Source organism: Drosophila montana, unplaced genomic scaffold (assembly GCF_035044405.1).
Source record: "Drosophila montana isolate Dmon_TW-CO22-7 unplaced genomic scaffold, ASM3504440v1 contig_3438_1, whole genome shotgun sequence".
In the NCBI taxonomy this organism is placed as follows: Eukaryota; Metazoa; Arthropoda; class Insecta; order Diptera; family Drosophilidae; genus Drosophila; species Drosophila montana.
The window spans coordinates 1,128,595-1,146,912 of NW_026998322.1; the positions used below are offsets into that span (position 1 = coordinate 1,128,595).

The window sequence follows — 18,318 nt, forward strand, 5'->3', positions numbered from 1 at the left end:
TTGTATGCTGAAATTTATGCTGCCTGACACTCCTCTTTGTGTCACACACAGCACACTTTTGTGCTTTTCTCATTCGGCGCGATGCGGCGCGCGAGAGTGCGAGAGAGCCACAGAATGAAAGAGAGAGCGCTGCGACAAATGAGCGGAGCGCAGCTTACATGCCAACACATGAGAGCTTTTATGCTCCAGACAGCTCTCACCGAAGTTCAACAAGGGGTGGGTTTTTGCAACTGGAGTCTTTACGAACTTTTTTTTTTTTTTTGGTGGGGGTTTGATTTCTGTGAAGCTTTCAGCGCTGCCGGGCATGCTTTCGGGTGGTACTCACATTTAGTTGAATGAAAGCTGCACTCAGATAAATATTGAAGTATCCAAAAAGCTTGTGACATCGTGCTCTAAACTTAAAGCTCATGCTCAAACTTTGGGCGCGCATTAAAGCTTAAATTCAAAATGGACAAAAGCTTGCCGTTAAAACTTTATACATGTGGTTGGCAACACGCCAAGCAAAAAGTTGCCACAGATAATTTTACAACCCAAAATGTTGAGCTTTTGGCAAAGAACTGCCTCCATTAACTGGGAAACTCGTGTGAAATATATTAAATAAATCGGCGCTTTGTCATGTTCAGCATCATTGCTTTTAGCAAATATTCAGCGTCCAGCGTGATGCTCTATTTCCGTTGCCAGAAACAACGGGACGAAGGAACAACCCCCCTCGAACTATACGGAAAACTCGCCCTTAGCCCTAACTATGTGAGATATGTCGCTCGATGCCCATTATGTGAGTTTGCCATGTGAATTTATTGCATAATAATGAAGTGAGAAACGTTACAAATCAAAACACTCGACGGCATCGAGATAAAGTTTCTTTTCTGTTCTCCTTTTATTTTTTTTTTATCATTATAATATTTTTGGGGCAGATTCGCCGGCAATTCATGTGCATTTGTCAGCCGCAACGGAATTGAAACGTTTGCGCTTTTATTGCCGCGGACGTGTGTCGCTTAGCCTGGCAGGGGGGTGGACAGCTCGCTGGGGGATGTCCTGGCTGGTGGGAAACAGAATAAAAATATGAAATGGATAGTGGCAAGCAGGAAGTAATAAACAACAAATGCGTAACAATATCATAATATTGATCTGGTCCTCCTATTACAATGAGGATAACATTTTATGTAAATGCACAGATTTACAAGCCTAAGGGCACATAGTTTTAGGGTTTTAGGGATATGAGTTATTTCATTCTCAAACAATCAAATTTCTATAGTGGAGGTAAGAAAATTGCAGCATACTTCACATATTTAAACAAAATATGTCAAATTTCTTGAAGTTTAATTTAGAGGAAGTAAAGATATCTTCGGCACGCCGAAGATTTAATACTAATATGCCTTGCGGTTTTACAGATATGTGAGTATAATGAAGCTCGCAAATGCTGACTTTGATGAAAATATCTTGGAAAACAGAATATTTTGACATAATTATTAATCTCTATATATAAAACTGTTTGTACTGACTGACTGACTGATTGGTGAAATTTTCACTGTAGTTACGTTAAGACGGGGTTTCGGACGGGGTAAACTTGCCACGGGTAAGGCCAACATATGACGAAATTTCCCGCACAGGTCAAAATTTCCCACCCCCATAACTCGGTCAAATCTCATCCGATTTTTGCAAGGATTGGCTTTTTCTCTATGGTTTGGCCTCTAAATCAATTTGGCATCTAAATCTGGGAACATTATTTTTGGTCGACATTTATGTGAAAATGGTACCCTCAAATATCCTATATAGACATGTGTTAAAATTTCCCACCTCCATAACTCGGTCAAAACTCAACCGATTTTTATAAGGTTCGGCTTTTTGTTCATGGTTTGGCCTCTAAATCAATTTGGCATATAAATATGGCAACATTAATTTTGGTCGAAATTCATTTAGAAATGGTACCCTCAAATATCCTATATAGACATAGATCGAAAGTTTCCACCCCATAACTTGGTCAAGTCTCATCAGATTTGCATGCGGTTTGGCTATTTCTTCATGGCTTGGCCTCTAGATCAACATGGCATATAAAGTCGAAATTCTTGTTAAAATGGTACCCTCAAATATCCTATATGGACATAGGTCAAAATTGCCCACCCCTATAACGCGGCCAAATCGCATCCAATTTACACGAGGTTTGGGTCGTTCTTCATGGTTTGGCCTATAGATCAAATTGGCATCCATATCTGGAAATGTTTTTGGTTTCAGAATTTGAATTAAAGAGTAAAGATCCTAAGTAAATCTGTTTAACTAGCATTTGTATAAATAGTAAATATATCTTAATATCTTGTTTTCATTCGAGATTTTTCTGTTATCTTGGTATAGCTATCAGGCTACTCTGCGGCAGCCAGAAGTATTAAAATGTCTGATATCGTCAGTCAATTGTAAATGTTGTGGGCCTTGTCAAAGGGTTGCAGCCCAGCATTTGCATGCCACGAGGCTGGGATCTGCCGCTGTTGATTGTGGCAACACATGTTTCTGTCACATTGTTTGTGTGCAACAGTTTGGAGCTGTCCCTGTTTGTCCCTGCGGCACAGACTCCTGCCATGTTCTGTTTCGCCGTTTGGCTGTAAAGCATTTAGGCAAATTTTCGCACTCCTTTTGCTGGCTAACAACCCTCCCCCTTCTACCCCTCCTCCTCCACCGCACCACAGCTACAAAATGTGAAAACAATTTACATAATTTTCGTCAATTTTGCGTTGTTAGTCGCTGCTCTTCCTCTTCCGCCAGCCATTTGTTGATTGGCACTGGACAGAAATCATTTTTGACTGATGTTCGATGTGTTGCCGTGCCACAGATTTTTGTTGAAATCTCAGCAAAGCGATTGCGACTATCATGCATGTGGGCGTGTTTGTGCGCCCGCCCGCCCGTTTGCCCGCCCGCCACGTGACCGCACGCGTTGCGTTGAATTTTACACGCGCGAAGTGGCGGCCCCAGGGACAACAGGGAGTTGGGAGTTGGGAGTCGGGCGGCGTCATCAGGCTTTGGTTTCGGTGCTGTTTTTGGCGCTGACTCTAGACCTGGCCGGGCTTTGGCTCTGGGCCGGCAATGCAAATGGGGTGCGGCTGAGGCCAACAAAAATTGTTTAAACTTTTTTCTTTTGGTGCGGCGGCGGCGGACAAAGTCGTCCTCGTCGTCGTCGTCGTTGTCGAGGACGCGTGCAGCCAATAAGTGCTGAAGTCCTTCATCACTTCCGCTTCAGTTCAGCTCCGTGATTTTGCACAAATAATGTTTTGATTGCGTGGCAGCGTGACGTGTAATTATTATCGCCGCACACCATCGACAACAAAGCTGTGGCTGGTCTCGAGTGGGCGTGGCACTGATGCTGCTGCTGCTGCTGCAAAAAAAGTAAAGAAAATCGCAAAGCAATTAAAATGATTTGCCCAGCTTTAAGTAAACAGCAGCCACGATCGGAGCACGCTCATAAATTACTTTAATTAAAACCGCACACAAAAGTTGCCGGAAAAGCTGCCTTAAGGACACTCGCAAGGAAAATCACAAATTAAAAATGGCTGCCGCAAAAAATGAAAAATAAAAAAAAATTTATGCAAATTATGCGCGGCGAGCGGGCGAATCCTTTTCGGGCGTCTGCCCAGCGACAGAAATTTCATTAAAAACTGCGCCGAAAATCTTTGATAAAAATTAAAAACTTTTGCCGTCAGACACGCTGAAGGACAATTGACAGCAAACGTTAAGAAAATGGCAGCCCGACAAAAAATAAACTTGAAAAAAAAATATGAAATCTTGAAACAAGGAATTAAAACAAGCAATAATATGAAAATATTATGACAGGCCGAGGCGGTGGGAGAGCTACGAGCTGAATTATTTAAATATGCCCAAGCTGCTTTCATATCACCATTTTGTGCGTTGTTTTTTGGAGCTTTTTGTTTTTGTCATCTTCGTCAGTTCTGGTAATTTTAATGCGTTTTTTAGCGCCTCCAAAGAGGTCCGAGAATGGCGCACCCAACTGCTTTGCATAATTATATTCATTGAAAACTTATTTCCTTCAAGTTTTCCCAGCAAGAAATATTAAAAAATCCCGAGTGCTGCGCTTCGTTCCGTGAATTGAGTTACAGTTACATGCACTGGTAGGGCGACTGGCAAGTGGGGGGGGGGGAAGGGTGGACGGAGCTCAGTTTTGACATTTAATTGCTAGGTCTTGTGCATAGACCTGAGTGGAGCTGACTAAATGTCCAGCACTTGCAGTCCTCGGTCCACTTGCCAAGGAAACCCGTTTCAATAGCCGGACTTGGGATGCCGCAGCCCCGCCAACCGTGGCCCCAGTCGGGAGCTGAAGATGTTGCTGCCGCGGCTGCTGCTGCAGAAGATGAAGCAGAAAGCTGGAGGAGAAAAAAAAATGTAACATGATTTAATGACATGAATTATTTATGAGTTTCCTGTCAATCAAAAACCACGTCAAAGCATTTTGATGGCGATGTCAACGCGCCAGTGAACAAAACACACGACTCTCTACACATTGCTCCAGAGATGCGCCAACAGCCGACGAGCCATACAAAATAAACTGACTGAAAAAAATAAATTAAACATATATATATATATATATTAAGAAACGTAAGCCTAAATAAATATAGCTGCTGATATAGGTAGTCCGTGTGAAAAACGAAATGTTCAAAATTGAACTTCGTGGCGCCAGGTCTAGATATATAGAACACTATGAGCATATGGAAAGGTTCAGATTTTCTAAAAAAAAATAATGCATTTAAATCTCTATATAGAAAACTGTTTGCCCTGACGGACTGACTGATTGACTGACTGACTGATCAAGCGGAAGCGGACATATTCACTGTAGTTTTGGGAAATTCCATCCGCAAATGTGGAAAAATCGTGAAAGACGCTTGAATGAAACTTTTTTGCTTACCATGCGTTCGGCCTGCAACTCGTTTTCTCTTTGGCCTCAAACTCATTTTCAAAGTTCTCTGTTCAAATTCCATATATACATTTTAGCAAAATCCACCGCTTTGGATGGAATATGCGGGTTAAAGGCTGAATTAACAAAAGTTTATTGTTATTTCCAAATTTAGGTTCCTTTATTCGATGGACTTTAGATATATATTCAAATATATGTGTAGTTCAAGATAGTACAGGCAGATTCAACATTTCAAAAGAAATTTTTAGCATTGAAATGTATTGGATGAAAATAGGTACAATAAAAGATTTTCGTTAATTTATTCCTTTTTTTATTATTTTATATTGTAGAGCTTTTAAAATTGACTTGAAGAATCTACTTTTGCTCTGATATCCGGTGACCACCATTATTCAGAAGATTTGAACTTTTCGAAAGATCTGATGGTGATGATTTTAAAGCCGATTGGAAGCTGGAAGGTAAGCAAACATTTTTTAGTTTTTCACCTATTTTTCACAGTTGAAATTGAAACTGTCTTAAACTAGTTTCTAGTATGCGCTCACATCACATAAGAGATATAACTACATTCAGAATTTCGACCTTATAATCTCCTGCGATTTGAGTTGTGGATTGATTACCAATCAATCAATTACTCAGTCAATCAGGAAAAGGTTTTATATATAGACTGCTCCACTCTCACGCTTGACAGATCCATTGAGACTCTAAATATTCCTATGCGTGGCACATTCTTATATCATATTCTCAGACCACGCCTCTGCTTATCGGTCGTGTGCTTCTAAGTATTTATAGATATTGCACTAAATGATATGCTAATTCAGAAGCTTTTTAATCAAGGCCCTAAGCCAAAGCCGGGGCCAAGCAGAACGAACGAACGAAAGCCAAAGCCAATGTCAGAGCCCAAGAAAGAAGCGTATTTGCATTTTGTTTACTTTTTGCCCCCATTGTTTTCTCTTCTGCTTACGCGTTGTGTGCTCTGTGTCCTGTGTCCTGCTCCTGCTCCTGCCCTGCTCCTGCCCTGCTCCTATGTGGCACAGTTCTATTGTTGCGCTCGAATGAAATCAATCATGTAATTTATGTTAGGATAATATGGCCCGGCTACAGGCGAACCCCTCTAAAATGGACTCTGCCAAAGAAATAAATATTTAACAATAATTGATTTAAAAGGCGCATGCAAATTATTTCGCAGCAACAACAACAACGGGGTGCTCCAATCAAATGTAAGGACGAAGGACGAGCACGAGGCCAGGTCGCATTTTATTCTAAGCAGCTTGGCACGTGGGTAAAGCAACGGCTGCTCTTGACTGCTTTGGGGGTCGCGGTCTCAAGTGTTTACGGCCAGCTTTTCTTGGCTTTTTTTTTCCAATTTCCTTGGCCGCCAAGCAAACAACTTGTCCGGACGTTGCTTGTCTCTTAAGCGTGAAATTATATGAAATATCCTTTAAAAAGCTTTTGATTTCGCTACCAAAAGAAAGGAAAAAAACTGTTGCCACATCCTGCAGAGGCTGGGCACAGGCTGGGCTTGTATGCAAATGTTATTCATCTGCTTAGCGTAAAAGTTGTTTTTCTTACTTCAGTTCGGGCTGCGGGAAAATCGCATTTGCATGCCTTTGTCTGAAGTTGACCTCCTTGCTGTTGTTGTTGCGTCAGGTGTTGCGTCCAGGTTACTAATGCTCCCTGTTAACGCCCTTAATGGCATAGACAAGCTGCCTCCGACTGCATAATGGAGCTGCAAAGCTGCTCAGCTGTCGCCTGTCGCCTGTCAGCTGCATTCATTCACCTGCTCTCTAATGTTAATGACATCTCCTGGGCCGCTGCATCAGACCATTTTTGGGCAACTTAGAGAAGACGAAAAAACTAGCCCAGTAGCTGCTGAGCAAGTGAAAGGCGCTGGGCTGGGAGTTAGGGTTAGCTGGCAAGAGAGAAGAAAACGAGAAGAAAAACAAAAAAATTAGCATTACTTCCGAGTGATCACAATCGGCGCATACTAATTGCTCGCTGGATGCTTCGTGGGTTTCATTCATGGCAATCATTGAGTAGCTGCATCCAAACTTGGCATCGCTGAATGATTCTGCTGTGATTTTTTCCAGCCCGTCTAGACGAATGTCTCCTCGGTTCATATAAGGCAACGCGGCGACGCACATTTGCCTCGATACGCGAGCCTCTCTACTCCAGAGGCCTGCTGATCTTCGCTGCTTTCTGCCGATTCACAGGAAACGTGAACGGGACCAGTTGGGGATCTGGCTTGCCAGGCGGCAAGGGGAAGGGGAAGGGGAGGGGAATGGGATGGGATGGGTTGTCGGGAACGGTTACCCTTGCTGGTGCTGCTTCTTACGAAACAGCAGAAAACACCAATCATCCACATCATTGTCAACACGCCATCGTCGCCGTCAGTCCATAAACGGACGCACCTTTTGCCTTTTAAGGAGGCACAGCTCTGCGGCCTGTCATAACTCTTGGTAGGCGTACCGTGAGCTCCGTCAGCTCCTCTTGGATCTCGGTTCGGCACGAAATGGTGCACTATGCGCTTGCCTAAGACTCTTTCTCTCCTGATCTGGTCATTCTCATTGCCATTGCATCCAAAAATGGCGCAGACGCCGCAGCTTCATGACGCGCGCTGGGAATATCGAAGCCCAGCTTTGTCGTCGTCGTCGTCATACTTTCGCTGGAGGCACAGTCCCCGGGCTGGCGGATGGTGCCTCAGCCAGCTGTTGTTGGTTCTCAGCGCTCAAGTGTCAAGCGTCAATTGCCGTTGAGGTTTATTGCCTTGGCAGCAATTAAAGCGATTTCGGCTTTGGGGCTTGGCCATGTGTAAAGTCAGCGCATTTGATTTGATTTTTGATTGGCTGTCATCGGCATTGATTGCAGAATTGAATTATCAAATTGGCGTGGTCGCCTTCCCGAACTCGATTCATAATTGAACGCCAACCGGATCGAAACGCACTTCTAATGAATCAATACAGCTGTCCAACAATGTCAAATGCTTTCTATACCTCGCACTCGTGCACTGGGTGCAAAAATGAGTTACTTTAATTGTTCATAAATGTAACTAAGACAATTGGAGCCATAACGACAGTTGACAGTTGACCATGACTCAGTTCTTCCCAGCTTCTGTAACTTTTTCGAAACTAAAACGATTTTCATGTTTAGGAACATTTTGGTCATACATTTTGTTCAATTTCATTTCATTTATTTCAAGTCAATGAAACGCCTGCAAAATGTTCACGTTCGCTACGAGTAAAACGATATGGCAAGATAGACAAGAAAGCCAGATTTTTGTGTGACATGATTATATATTTGTATTTATATTTGAAAATCGGATATCATTGTCCGAGTTATACAATTAAAACTTCTTTTTTGATCTTTAGTTAAATTGCAGACATTTTGGTTATGCTTTTAGCTCTATTTTAATTTTTCATCCATCTTTAATTTTGGAAACGATTTCATTTTCATTATAAATATATATATATTTTTTTAATATTATGTATGGCCCTTACTTATTTCCAAAACAATTTTCAACATTTATTCCAAATTTATATATTTTTTTTCGATATTGGTTGTCCATATTGGTTGATGAACGACATTTCAAATCAAAAGTTAATCCAAAAATACAACAAATTTGTCCTTAGATATTTCGAAATTCTTAGTTTTTGCTTCTTCCAAATCTTAAACATCAATAACTTATTCAAAACTGAACTAACTTTGATGTGTCCAATTTTTACTTTTTCTCTACATCTAAATCTCTTGATATTTTGATAATTTTCCGTTCAAATATTTTTGAGGAATAAAAATGTTTCAAAATAAAATATATTTTTTAGATGAACAACCCTGAAACTTATTACACCATACATTGAAAATGGGTAAATCTTTTTGTGCAAATGTATGTAACAGGCAGAAGGAAGAAACTCCGATATTGATATTGAAGCCAAGGCTAGCCGAGTCGATCTAGCCATGTCTATCTATCTGTCCGTCTTTATCCGTTTGTCTACCCGTCCGTCCGTAAGAACTAGAGACTTGAATCTTTGAACGTAAGTCATTCTATCCCCACAGCAATTTGTTTCTGACAATCGATACCGATAACTTGCCCCGTTTTCAAGCAATCGATATGAGTTGATATCGAAACCCTTTTTTTTAAGCAAATCTTTTAGGTTTTAAGATCTAGAGTTACCAAATTTAAAATTAAGCTTATAGCATAGCAGATAAAGCATCTTTCATATTCCAGCTACCAATATTGATCAACATTTGGCAAAGTTATCTGCTTTGGGTTTAGATTTAGATGCAGATTTGATACTTAGTTTGTTTTGAAGTTTACGAAAAACCCTTTTAAGATATTTTGTCTTAAGCTGCATTTGGACTAATCCAAGTCATAACTGAATGCATTCGACATTTTTATTAGGCAAATTTCGTATCCTTCATTTTCGCAACAGCAATTTGGCTAAGTAAGTTTATATTGCTGGCTGCCCCTGGAGCCTGCACCCGCCCGCAGCTGGGCGCTTGCATAACTCAAAGGGAAAAATTCATCAGCGCAATATGCGCAACACATTCAACAGAAATGTTGAGAAAAATAAAACAGTAAAATAGAAAAGTGGCAGCAAGGAAAATTGTCATAAAGGTGCAACTGACAACAGCAGAAGCAGCAACAACAACAAGAAAAGCGAGCCTCGTAAATTTCAATTTATATGCAGAATGAGCACTGAGTAAAAAAGGCAAGCACACACACACACACACACACACACATACACACACACACGCACGCACACATACACGTATGTATATCTTATGCTACATGCAGCCGACGCAATGGCGAAAAGTGTCAACGTGATATTTTCTCGAAATTTTCCAAGATTTCTGTTGCTTTTTTTTCCCATCTTTTTTTTTTGGCTGCTTTCTGCAGCGTGCAAGTGGAAAAAGCAATTTCATTAGACAAATTGAAAAAAATAAGTGCAAGGCAACAATAATAATAATAGACATGCCCGTTATATGACCATGTTATATACACATACATCTATATATATATGTATAACTGTGTGTGTGTGTGTGTGTGTGTGTATGTGTGTATGTGGGCCAAGCACATAAGCCCGGATAGACGCCATGTTGTGGCAGCTGAAAGCATTTCGTTGGTCGCTTCCCATTCGCTGCGTTTATTTTTGTTTGCTGACGCGCATACGAGTAGGAGCCCCTCCTGCCCTCTTCACCCACACCCCCTCTCACAGTTATGTGTAGCCAGGCCAGGCCGCATGCATGCCGAGCTGCCATCCAGCAGGATGCTGCGCGCGCGTTGAAAATAGGCGGAGACTTGGCGGCCAACGGCGCCTTTCACACTTGGTGCAAAAAAAAGAAAAAAGAAATGAAAATGGCAAAACAAAACGGAAAAGCAGGCAGTGTGGAAAATAAAAAAGAAAATGCAACCGAACCGTTAGCTGTTAGCTGCTGCTGCTGCCGCTGCTGCTGCTGCTGCTCTTCCTTATCAACGCCGGAGCTCGGCAGCATTCGTTTCAGTTTTCCGCATCGTCGTCGCTGATTGGAAGCTTCGGCGTGCCGCTCGTTTTTGGGGCGGAGCCCAAAAGCTCTGAGCACAGTGGCGCCACGAATGGGGGCTGTTTCCCTTATACATTCTTGTTTTGGGGGGGGGGTTTCTTTATTGAGTGCTAAGGCGCTTACAAGACATCTATTCCCCGGGCAGCCGTTATCATGCCCACAAATCCCTCGGTAACTTCACGTCCCACGGGTATTATATACTCCGGCGGCAGCAGGAATCCGTATTCGCCCCTATCCCGCAACTCTATGGTGTACGGTATGGTTATGTTCTTCACACCGTAGGCCCAGTCCTTGCCTGAACCAGAAACGGCATCTGAAATATTTATAGATCTATAGGCTGGAGTATACGAAGAACTTGCAGAACTTACAAAGGGTTGCGGCACTGGAGCCACATGTGAACTCTGTACCATAGCGTCTGGCCAGAGCATCAGCGAATCCCTGAGCAAGCCTCATCATTTGGGGATAATGCTCGGGAAGCTCCTCAGCCGTATGACCCCAAGGTGAAAGCACAAGTTGGCTATACGAATGCAGGGATATATAGACTTTAATGGTACCTTCTGGTATCGAGTTGTTTATGTAGCGGGTCAGCTGATGTATCTCCGGATCGGATTCAGGAAAGGGACCCGCATAATAGTCAGAGCAAGGATCATCTGAAGCGCCAGCCACTGAATATGAGAGTATTAAGAGATTTTGATAGAAGGAAAATAAATCAGATTCGTATAGAAAATATATAATATCTTATTAGATATTCCACAATAAGTATGCAGACATTGAAACTCACCCATCCAGCGATAGTCAAAGTTTCGATTAAGATCTGTCCCTATGCAGTCGCCTGCGGGATCAGAGGGAAAACGCGATTTGCGCCACAGACGTTCCTTAAATCAAATGTCAATAGTTAACTTAATAAATTAATTCCCAACAAAGAAGTTGATAAGGCTCGACGAGGTCTTGTAAAGTATTTGGCAACTTTTATGATCTAGGTATAATCTAACCTTGAGTTTATGTCGCCAGCATGTGATTTTTCTCGGCACTTAACACGTCATGCGAATACGTAAAACCGTCGACATTCAGCACGGGTATTATGTACCAGTCCACATCCGGGCTATATCCTTAACAGCTGGCTTTCCAGGCACGAGCAGCTCATCTATGAAGTACGTGATGGTGGCCGAGGTAATCCACTCGTTTCCATGTATATTGGACTCGATAAAGACGGCGCTGTTGCCCGGCTTGTAGGAGATCTTGATGCCTCGAATTGGGCGACCCTCATAAGAGTTGCCAATGGTGAAGGGCGTAACAATGTGAGGATAATGCGCCTCGATCACATCCAGTCAGGCGTAGATCTCTTCCAGCTTATGGTACTGCGTCCACTCCATTTGACTGGTGCGTTGCTTTGGACGCTGTGCATCGATCAGGCGTTGCACGTTGTCAATCTTGATGCTGTAGCTGAAGTTGTGCCTCTTAAGCAGATCCTCGAAAGCGTCCTGGCTTTGGGGCGGCAACATTAAGTCCGAGTAGTCGCCCGGATGACGCGCCTCACGCCAGCTGCTGAGCTGAGGAGAAGATTGTGCCATACGGAGGAGACACCTTGAATGACTTGGTCTACCTTTAGGTCTTTCTCATTTTCATCGAGCAGCTGAGACTGTTGCACATCCTTGATTTGAACTTTGTACAGCCTGTAGTTTTCATAGCGCTGCTGCTCCAGTCCTTTGGCTAGGCTGAGGCAGGCGCCTATCAGCAGAAGTTTTAGGTGCATACCTCTCGATCGGACTTATAGACTGCTATGAGGCCCAGCCATCGCCTATGTTAGCTGATTAGGCGATTTTATCGTTGGATTTCTATGGTTCTCCAATATCCAAGGCAATTGAGCTTTTGGTTTTATTTTATTTTTTATCTCAGTTGAAACTTTGATTCTTTTAACTGGCTGCCTTGTCGGCATAGAGCTAGAGGAACTTGAAGTTGTCTGGCCAAGCCCCCGGTACTTAGGCTGTCTCTCAACTTTGCACATAAATTTTGTGCAACGGCAGCCCATTTCATTGTAGGTCACTGCATAATGAAGTTGCCGCCCCGGAGCACATAAATTCAGCGCTTGCTGGCGGAGATTCCAGCCTTCAGTTTGACTTGTCGCTGGCATTAGTGCGAAATTCTGTTTAGGCCTTTTTATGTCCCCGGGCTGTCCTGTGGCGAGTGCTTAAAGGACTTTCGGCGCTTGGTCATATTTTGCGCGGGTCTTAGAGAAACAGAGCAGGGGTTGTATATAGTTTCCCTTGCCGTTGTCACCGCATGAGGTGTGCCAACGTGTGTTTTTTATTACGCTTCTGCGTAGGGTGTGAGGTTTCTAGATGTGGCCACACTTGGCCAGGAGAGACGCATCAAAGGGACTTATGAGGCAGTTAAGGTAAATGAAGCTGGGGGTAGAAGCTTACAAGCGCACGGCCTCATATCTATTCATTAAAAACCTCGCATAGCTACAAGATTTTAGTATCGTCTTAGATCTAATCTTTTGCTAATTGATGTAAAAGCTCATGTATCAGATAATGAGAAAAGTTCACAAGTGCTGGCAGGCAGTTCTTTATCAGCCAAAAACTGATTTAATTACCCTTATAAATTAAAACTGACGCACTTTGATATACATAACAGATGGGCAACATAAAAGCTCGAAGTATGATTAAATATTGTATTATTGTTAATCGATTATTCATTTGAACTTTTGCAATCGTTGATCGATAATCTGGTGTATGTTTTTATTTAAGCTCAAATCGATATCTTATAATATGCATAACTTGTTCAAAATCTTATTAATTGCTGCAAGCGATATCTTATCGATAAATTTATAAGCGTTTGCAGGTAATACTTTATCAGCTGAAACTTATTAAATTAAACTTATTAAAGAGCTTTAAAGAGTGCTAGTTTTGAACAGAAAACAGTTAATATATTAGCTTAATGTGGCTGGCAGCTATTTGAAATATGTTTCAACCGATATCTTTCCGATCGATACTTATAGATTACATGTTCCAATCGATTTCTTTAACATTACTTAAAAACTCATAAGCCATCGCAGTCTACTTTTTCATTATCTAAAATTAATTTCATCAACCTTAATATCGATTTTAAATATGGGAACTTTTATATAAGTGTCAGACTATTTGACTTAGGTTTCAATCGATATCATAACAATTACTTGTTCCAATCAATATTTGTTCCAATTTATATTTGTTTATATCGGAATCTTGTCAGCTACTTATTACAAGCCATATCTGTCGATTGCTTATTAAAATCGATATCTTATCGAGTACTTGTTCCAATTGATATCTTATAGATTACTTGCTCATATCACTATTGTATCGGGTAGTTGTTGTAAGCTAAATATTTTCGGGTCTTACTTTAAACTGTGTCTTCTCGATTGCTTATTTCAAATAATATCTTATCAATTAGTTGCTCCAAGTGATATCTTATGGATTACCTGTTACCTGCTCCTAACGATCTGTTATCGATTACTTGTGGCATATCGATTTCCTGTACTAACAGATATACTATCGGTTAAATTATTCACAAGTGATAGCAGTCGATTCGTTAACCGTTATCATGAGTTCCTACAACTTAACAATCCCAAAACTTTGATATAAACATCAGAAAGTCAACTGAAAAGCTGGGAGTACTTTGAAAAATTGTTCCATTGCCTATCGATACGCTGATTTGAAATGAAGCTCTGTCGAATGTATCTGGTGTTGGTTCTCAGCTGCTGGGGCATGCTGCTGCACCCGCAGCTGCACTTCTATACCGAATCGAAACAGGAAATGCTGGGAGTGCGTATATTAAACATTTGGCCGGCTCTGATACAGGCATGTTTTTATACCATGCCCGCCGTGCTGGCCTTTTGCCTGCCGAGTCACCAGGTGTTGCGGGGCCGTGTTATGGTGCGCTACAACTGCAACTGGTTATTTACGATACCCTATATAATGCACTGCCTCTACGGATTTGGGAATGGGGCGCTTCACATGTTCCTCCAGATGAGGAGCCTCTCCGTGCTGAATGCGGCGAACTTTGTCAGAGCTCTCGTCAAGATTATTCTCGTGTATAGCATGCAGTTGTATGCCATACTCGAAATGGCCATGACACTCTGCTACGGGCTGAAGATTTTGACGCTGGATGGGTCGAGACTCTACTGAAACTCGAAACTCGCAGCTGGCAAGTGGCAACAGCTAACAACAATTAGCTGGGGCTTATTTGATTAGCTTGCTAATTGCCAGCAGGCAGCGACTCGCACCAATAAATTCATGCACATTAATTTCTTATCAGCGCAATAAAGCTAGCAAGCCGGATTAAAGCCGGGTCCGTGGTATACAAGGGGCCGCCGGCGCAAAGTTTCGCTCAACTTTCAACACCTTTGCTCGAGGGGGAGGGGCGGGGGGAGCCCGTGGAAAATTGTGTAAAACTTTTAACCAAAGAAAACTCCTGGTTGCGCGTGCGATAAGCCAGCGCCGCATTTTTAATTGGCCAGGATACTCGGGCAGGCAGCTTTAAGACAAGGACTCGCCTTGTTAGCCGGATGCCAGCCTTTAAAATGTCATAAATATCACCGACAGCCGCTTCCTGGCGTGCATTTTTTGTCCGCCAATGCATTTGGTTAATTGTGGACAAAAAAAAAAACGAAAAGCCATTGACATAACATAAATCTGGACTCTCCGGCGGGCTACTTAACTGGCTGGCTGGCGGGCTGTCTGGAGGACGTGGCGTATGCGCAATATTTGCAGCCAACTGGCAGAAATGTCAATGCCGGAAAGTGTTTAGCATTCGCCTATTTTTTTCGCAGTCACATGTACGGATTTAATTAGCCCTAAAATGTCCCAAGCCGCTCCACGACTTCGCAAAATGGCAGCTTTGCATGCCATGCGAGAAATGTGTCCTCGTTGCGGCTGGGAGCCCAAGGATAAGCTAAGGAAACTCCGCTAGGAAGGAAGTTGCATGTTTACCTCAAGTTCAATTTGCTTGCTTGAACATTTCGGACAGCTTTTCTCACATGTGAAGTGCACCGAACTTATGGGAGCCAACTAACTGGAGGGAACATGTCAAGGTTTTGGGCTATAAGTTTGAAATATGGCCAAGTACTTATGGCGTTGTTAACGTTCAAGCAGGTTCTGCCATGATTTCTTACTTTGTCGTTAATGTAACAAACAAATGCCTCATTTAAAGTCTAGGTTATGAGAATCGCGTAGAAAGGCGTTAGTTAGAAGAGGGTGTGAGAGATTAAAAGAGGGTGAGAAAGAGAGCGAAACTGTGGAAATATGAAGAGATAGTGAAGGATCAGAGATCTGCGTTTATCTAGTTTTCCCGAGTGTTTATTGAGTGCTAAGCACCTTACAGGACGTCAACTTCCCGGGCGGCCGTTATCATGCCCACAAATCCCTCGGTGACCTCACGTGCCACAGGTATTATATCCTCGGGTGGCAGGAGGAAACCCAGCTCGCCTTTATCACGTAGCTCTATGGTATACGGTATTGTAATGTTCTTCACGGCATAGGCCCATTCCTTGCCCGAACCAGATACGGCATCTACAATAGTTAAAGATAGAGATACAGAGTACTTCTATAAATATTTTATAGAACTTACAGAGGGTTGTGGCACTGGATCCATAGGTAAATACCGTGCCATAGCGTCTGACCAAAGCATCTGAAAATCCTTTAGCAACCGCCATCATCTGGGGATAATGTTCGGGAAACTCGTCAGCGGTGTGACCCCACGGAGACAGCACATATTGTCCATAGGAATGCAGGGATATATAGATTTTAATGGTACCTTCCGGTATGGAGTTGTTTATGTAACTTGTCAACTGATTTATCTCCGGATCGGATTCAGCAAAGGGACCTGCATATGTTTCGGAGCAAGGATCATCCGAGGCGCCAATCACTGGATAACAGAAATCAAATTAATATGAGTATTATATCCAAAGCTAAAAAAGATAGAGATATATTCGATTGTACTTACTCATCCAGCGATAGTCAAAGTTCCGATTCAAATCTGTGCCAATGCACTCGCCCGTAGGATCCGAGGGTAGACGCGACTTGCGCCACAGACGTTCCTAATAGGAAAACAATAAACAAATGAGAAATTAAATGGTAGCAATTCATGACTGATTAAAATTACATAGAGCTTGATAAGGCTAGCTCGTAATCTTGTCGGCACCTATGTTATTTGGATACAATCTAATCTAGGCGTACATTAACTACCATTAGAATATATCGCCTCCAAGTTATTTATTGGTACTGACCACTTCATGCGAATGGACAAATCCGTCCACATTCAGCACGGGTATTATGTACCAGTCCACATTCTGTGCTATATCCCTCACAGCCGGATTACGGGGCACGAGCAGCTCATCTATGAAATACGTGATGGTGGCTGAGGTGATCCATTCGCGTGCGTGTATATTGGATTCTATGAAGACGGCGCTGTTGCCCGGCTTGTAGGAGATCTTGATGCCTCGAATTGGGCGATCCTCATAGGAGTTGCCAATGGTGAAGGGCGTGACAATGTGAGGATAACGCGCCTCGATCACATCCAGCCAGGCGTAGATCTCGTCCAGAGTGTGGAACTGCGTCCATTCCATTTGGCTGGTGCGTTGCTTTGGACGCTGTGCATCGATGAGGCGCTGCACGTTGTCAATCTTAATGCTGTAGCTGAAGTTGTGCTTCTTAAGCAGATCCTCGAAAGCGTCCTGGCTTTGCGGCGGCAACATGAAGTCCGAGTAGTCGCCCGGATGACGCGCCTCACGCCAGCTGCTGAGCTGTGGGTAGATATGTGATATATACGACGATGTGACGAGACTTCTCGAATGACTTGGTCTACCTTTAGGTCTTTCTCATTATCATCGAGCAGCTGAGACTGTTGCACATCCTTGATTTGAACTTTGTACAGCCTGTAGTTGTCATAGCGAAGCTGATCCAGTCCTTTGGCCAGGCTGAGGCAGGCGCATAGCAGCAGAAGTTTTGGGTGCATACCTCTCGATCGGACGACTACTTATAGACTGCCATGAGTCTCAGCCATCGCCTATGTGAGCTGATTAGGCGATGTTATCGCTGGGTTTTACTATTCACCTTTATAGCTCATTGAATATTTGAGGTAGTTGAGGCGTTTTTTATCAGTCACAGTGGGAACCTAACTGCTCGCCGTGTCAGCGTGATGTCTGTGGCTTCGGGTTTTTCGTACATTAACCTTTGTCGTGTGGTTCTTAATTGAAGCTTAAGCGAAATTACATTTTATTATTATTATCCTTTCGTCTGTAGTATTTACTATTTAATTCCTTTCTTTTCATTTTCAGATTAGATACTTTGTTTTCCTTTTTGGGGCCTCTCTATGCGCTTCTCACTTAGTTAACTTGCGGCTGCTTGGACATTTCGGGTGAGTTAATTGCATTTGCTTGCAGATTATGAACTATTTTTAATCACATTAGCCACAAGATTCCGATAAGACAATTCTACAATCATTTAATTCAAATTCGGATTTTTGTACTTTAGTGAAAATGAATTTATGAAATAGTTGCTTTTCGGATTTGCAGTCGGTGTTTTTCATCTAACAGAATAATTGGATAATTGCTTAAGCAAGGCCATTTTAGCTGCCACCAGCCCATGGATGCATAGGTGTTCTCTAGTTTGTGTGTGTGTGTGTTTGTGTGTGTAACTGCGTGCTTTGTGGCCATTCCTCATAAATATATTGTGGTTATTATCTTGATAATTACAGTTCGCCTATTGTAAGCCGCCTGGTCGTTAATTAAGGCCATGTTCTAGTCGTAGTTGCAGCAAAATGTTCATGCGTTCATGCCTGCACCCGATGCACGCCCCCTTTTGCGGCAATTACGGGCTGGTTGAGCGGCACGCAGG

The 18,318-nt window shown here is 42.6% G+C and overlaps 1 protein-coding gene and 1 pseudogene across 1 annotated transcript; both read right to left on the reverse strand.

The window, feature by feature from the left end:
* Window positions 1–10,563: 10,563 nt before the first annotated feature.
* Window positions 10,564–12,206, reverse strand: LOC135434768 (zinc carboxypeptidase-like; annotated as a pseudogene).
* Window positions 12,207–15,754: 3,548 nt separating this feature from the next.
* Window positions 15,755–17,473, reverse strand: LOC135434767 (zinc carboxypeptidase). Its single transcript, XM_064691449.1, has 5 exons — window positions 17,288–17,473; window positions 16,710–17,225; window positions 16,427–16,520; window positions 16,052–16,348; window positions 15,755–15,993 (listed from the first exon to the last, which is right to left on the reverse strand). The coding sequence occupies exons 1-5, from the start codon at window positions 17,435–17,437 to the stop codon at window positions 15,800–15,802; spliced, it is 1,251 nt and encodes a 416-aa protein (XP_064547519.1). The 5' UTR covers window positions 17,438–17,473; the 3' UTR covers window positions 15,755–15,799.
* Window positions 17,474–18,318: the final 845 nt, after the last annotated feature.

Excerpts from the sequence above, each read along its gene's own strand:
- LOC135434767 (XM_064691449.1), bottom strand. The coding sequence starts at position 17,437 with ATGCACCCAAAACTTCTGCTGCTATGCGCCTGCCTCAGCCTGGCCAAA. Across the intron at positions 16,349-16,426 it reads CTTTGACTATCGCTGGATGA|TGATTGGCGCCTCGGATGAT; the intron begins GTAAGTACAATC and ends TCTGTTATCCAG. Across the intron at positions 15,994-16,051 it reads ATCCAGTGCCACAACCCTCT|ATGCCGTATCTGGTTCGGGC; the intron begins GTAAGTTCTATA and ends TAACTATTGTAG.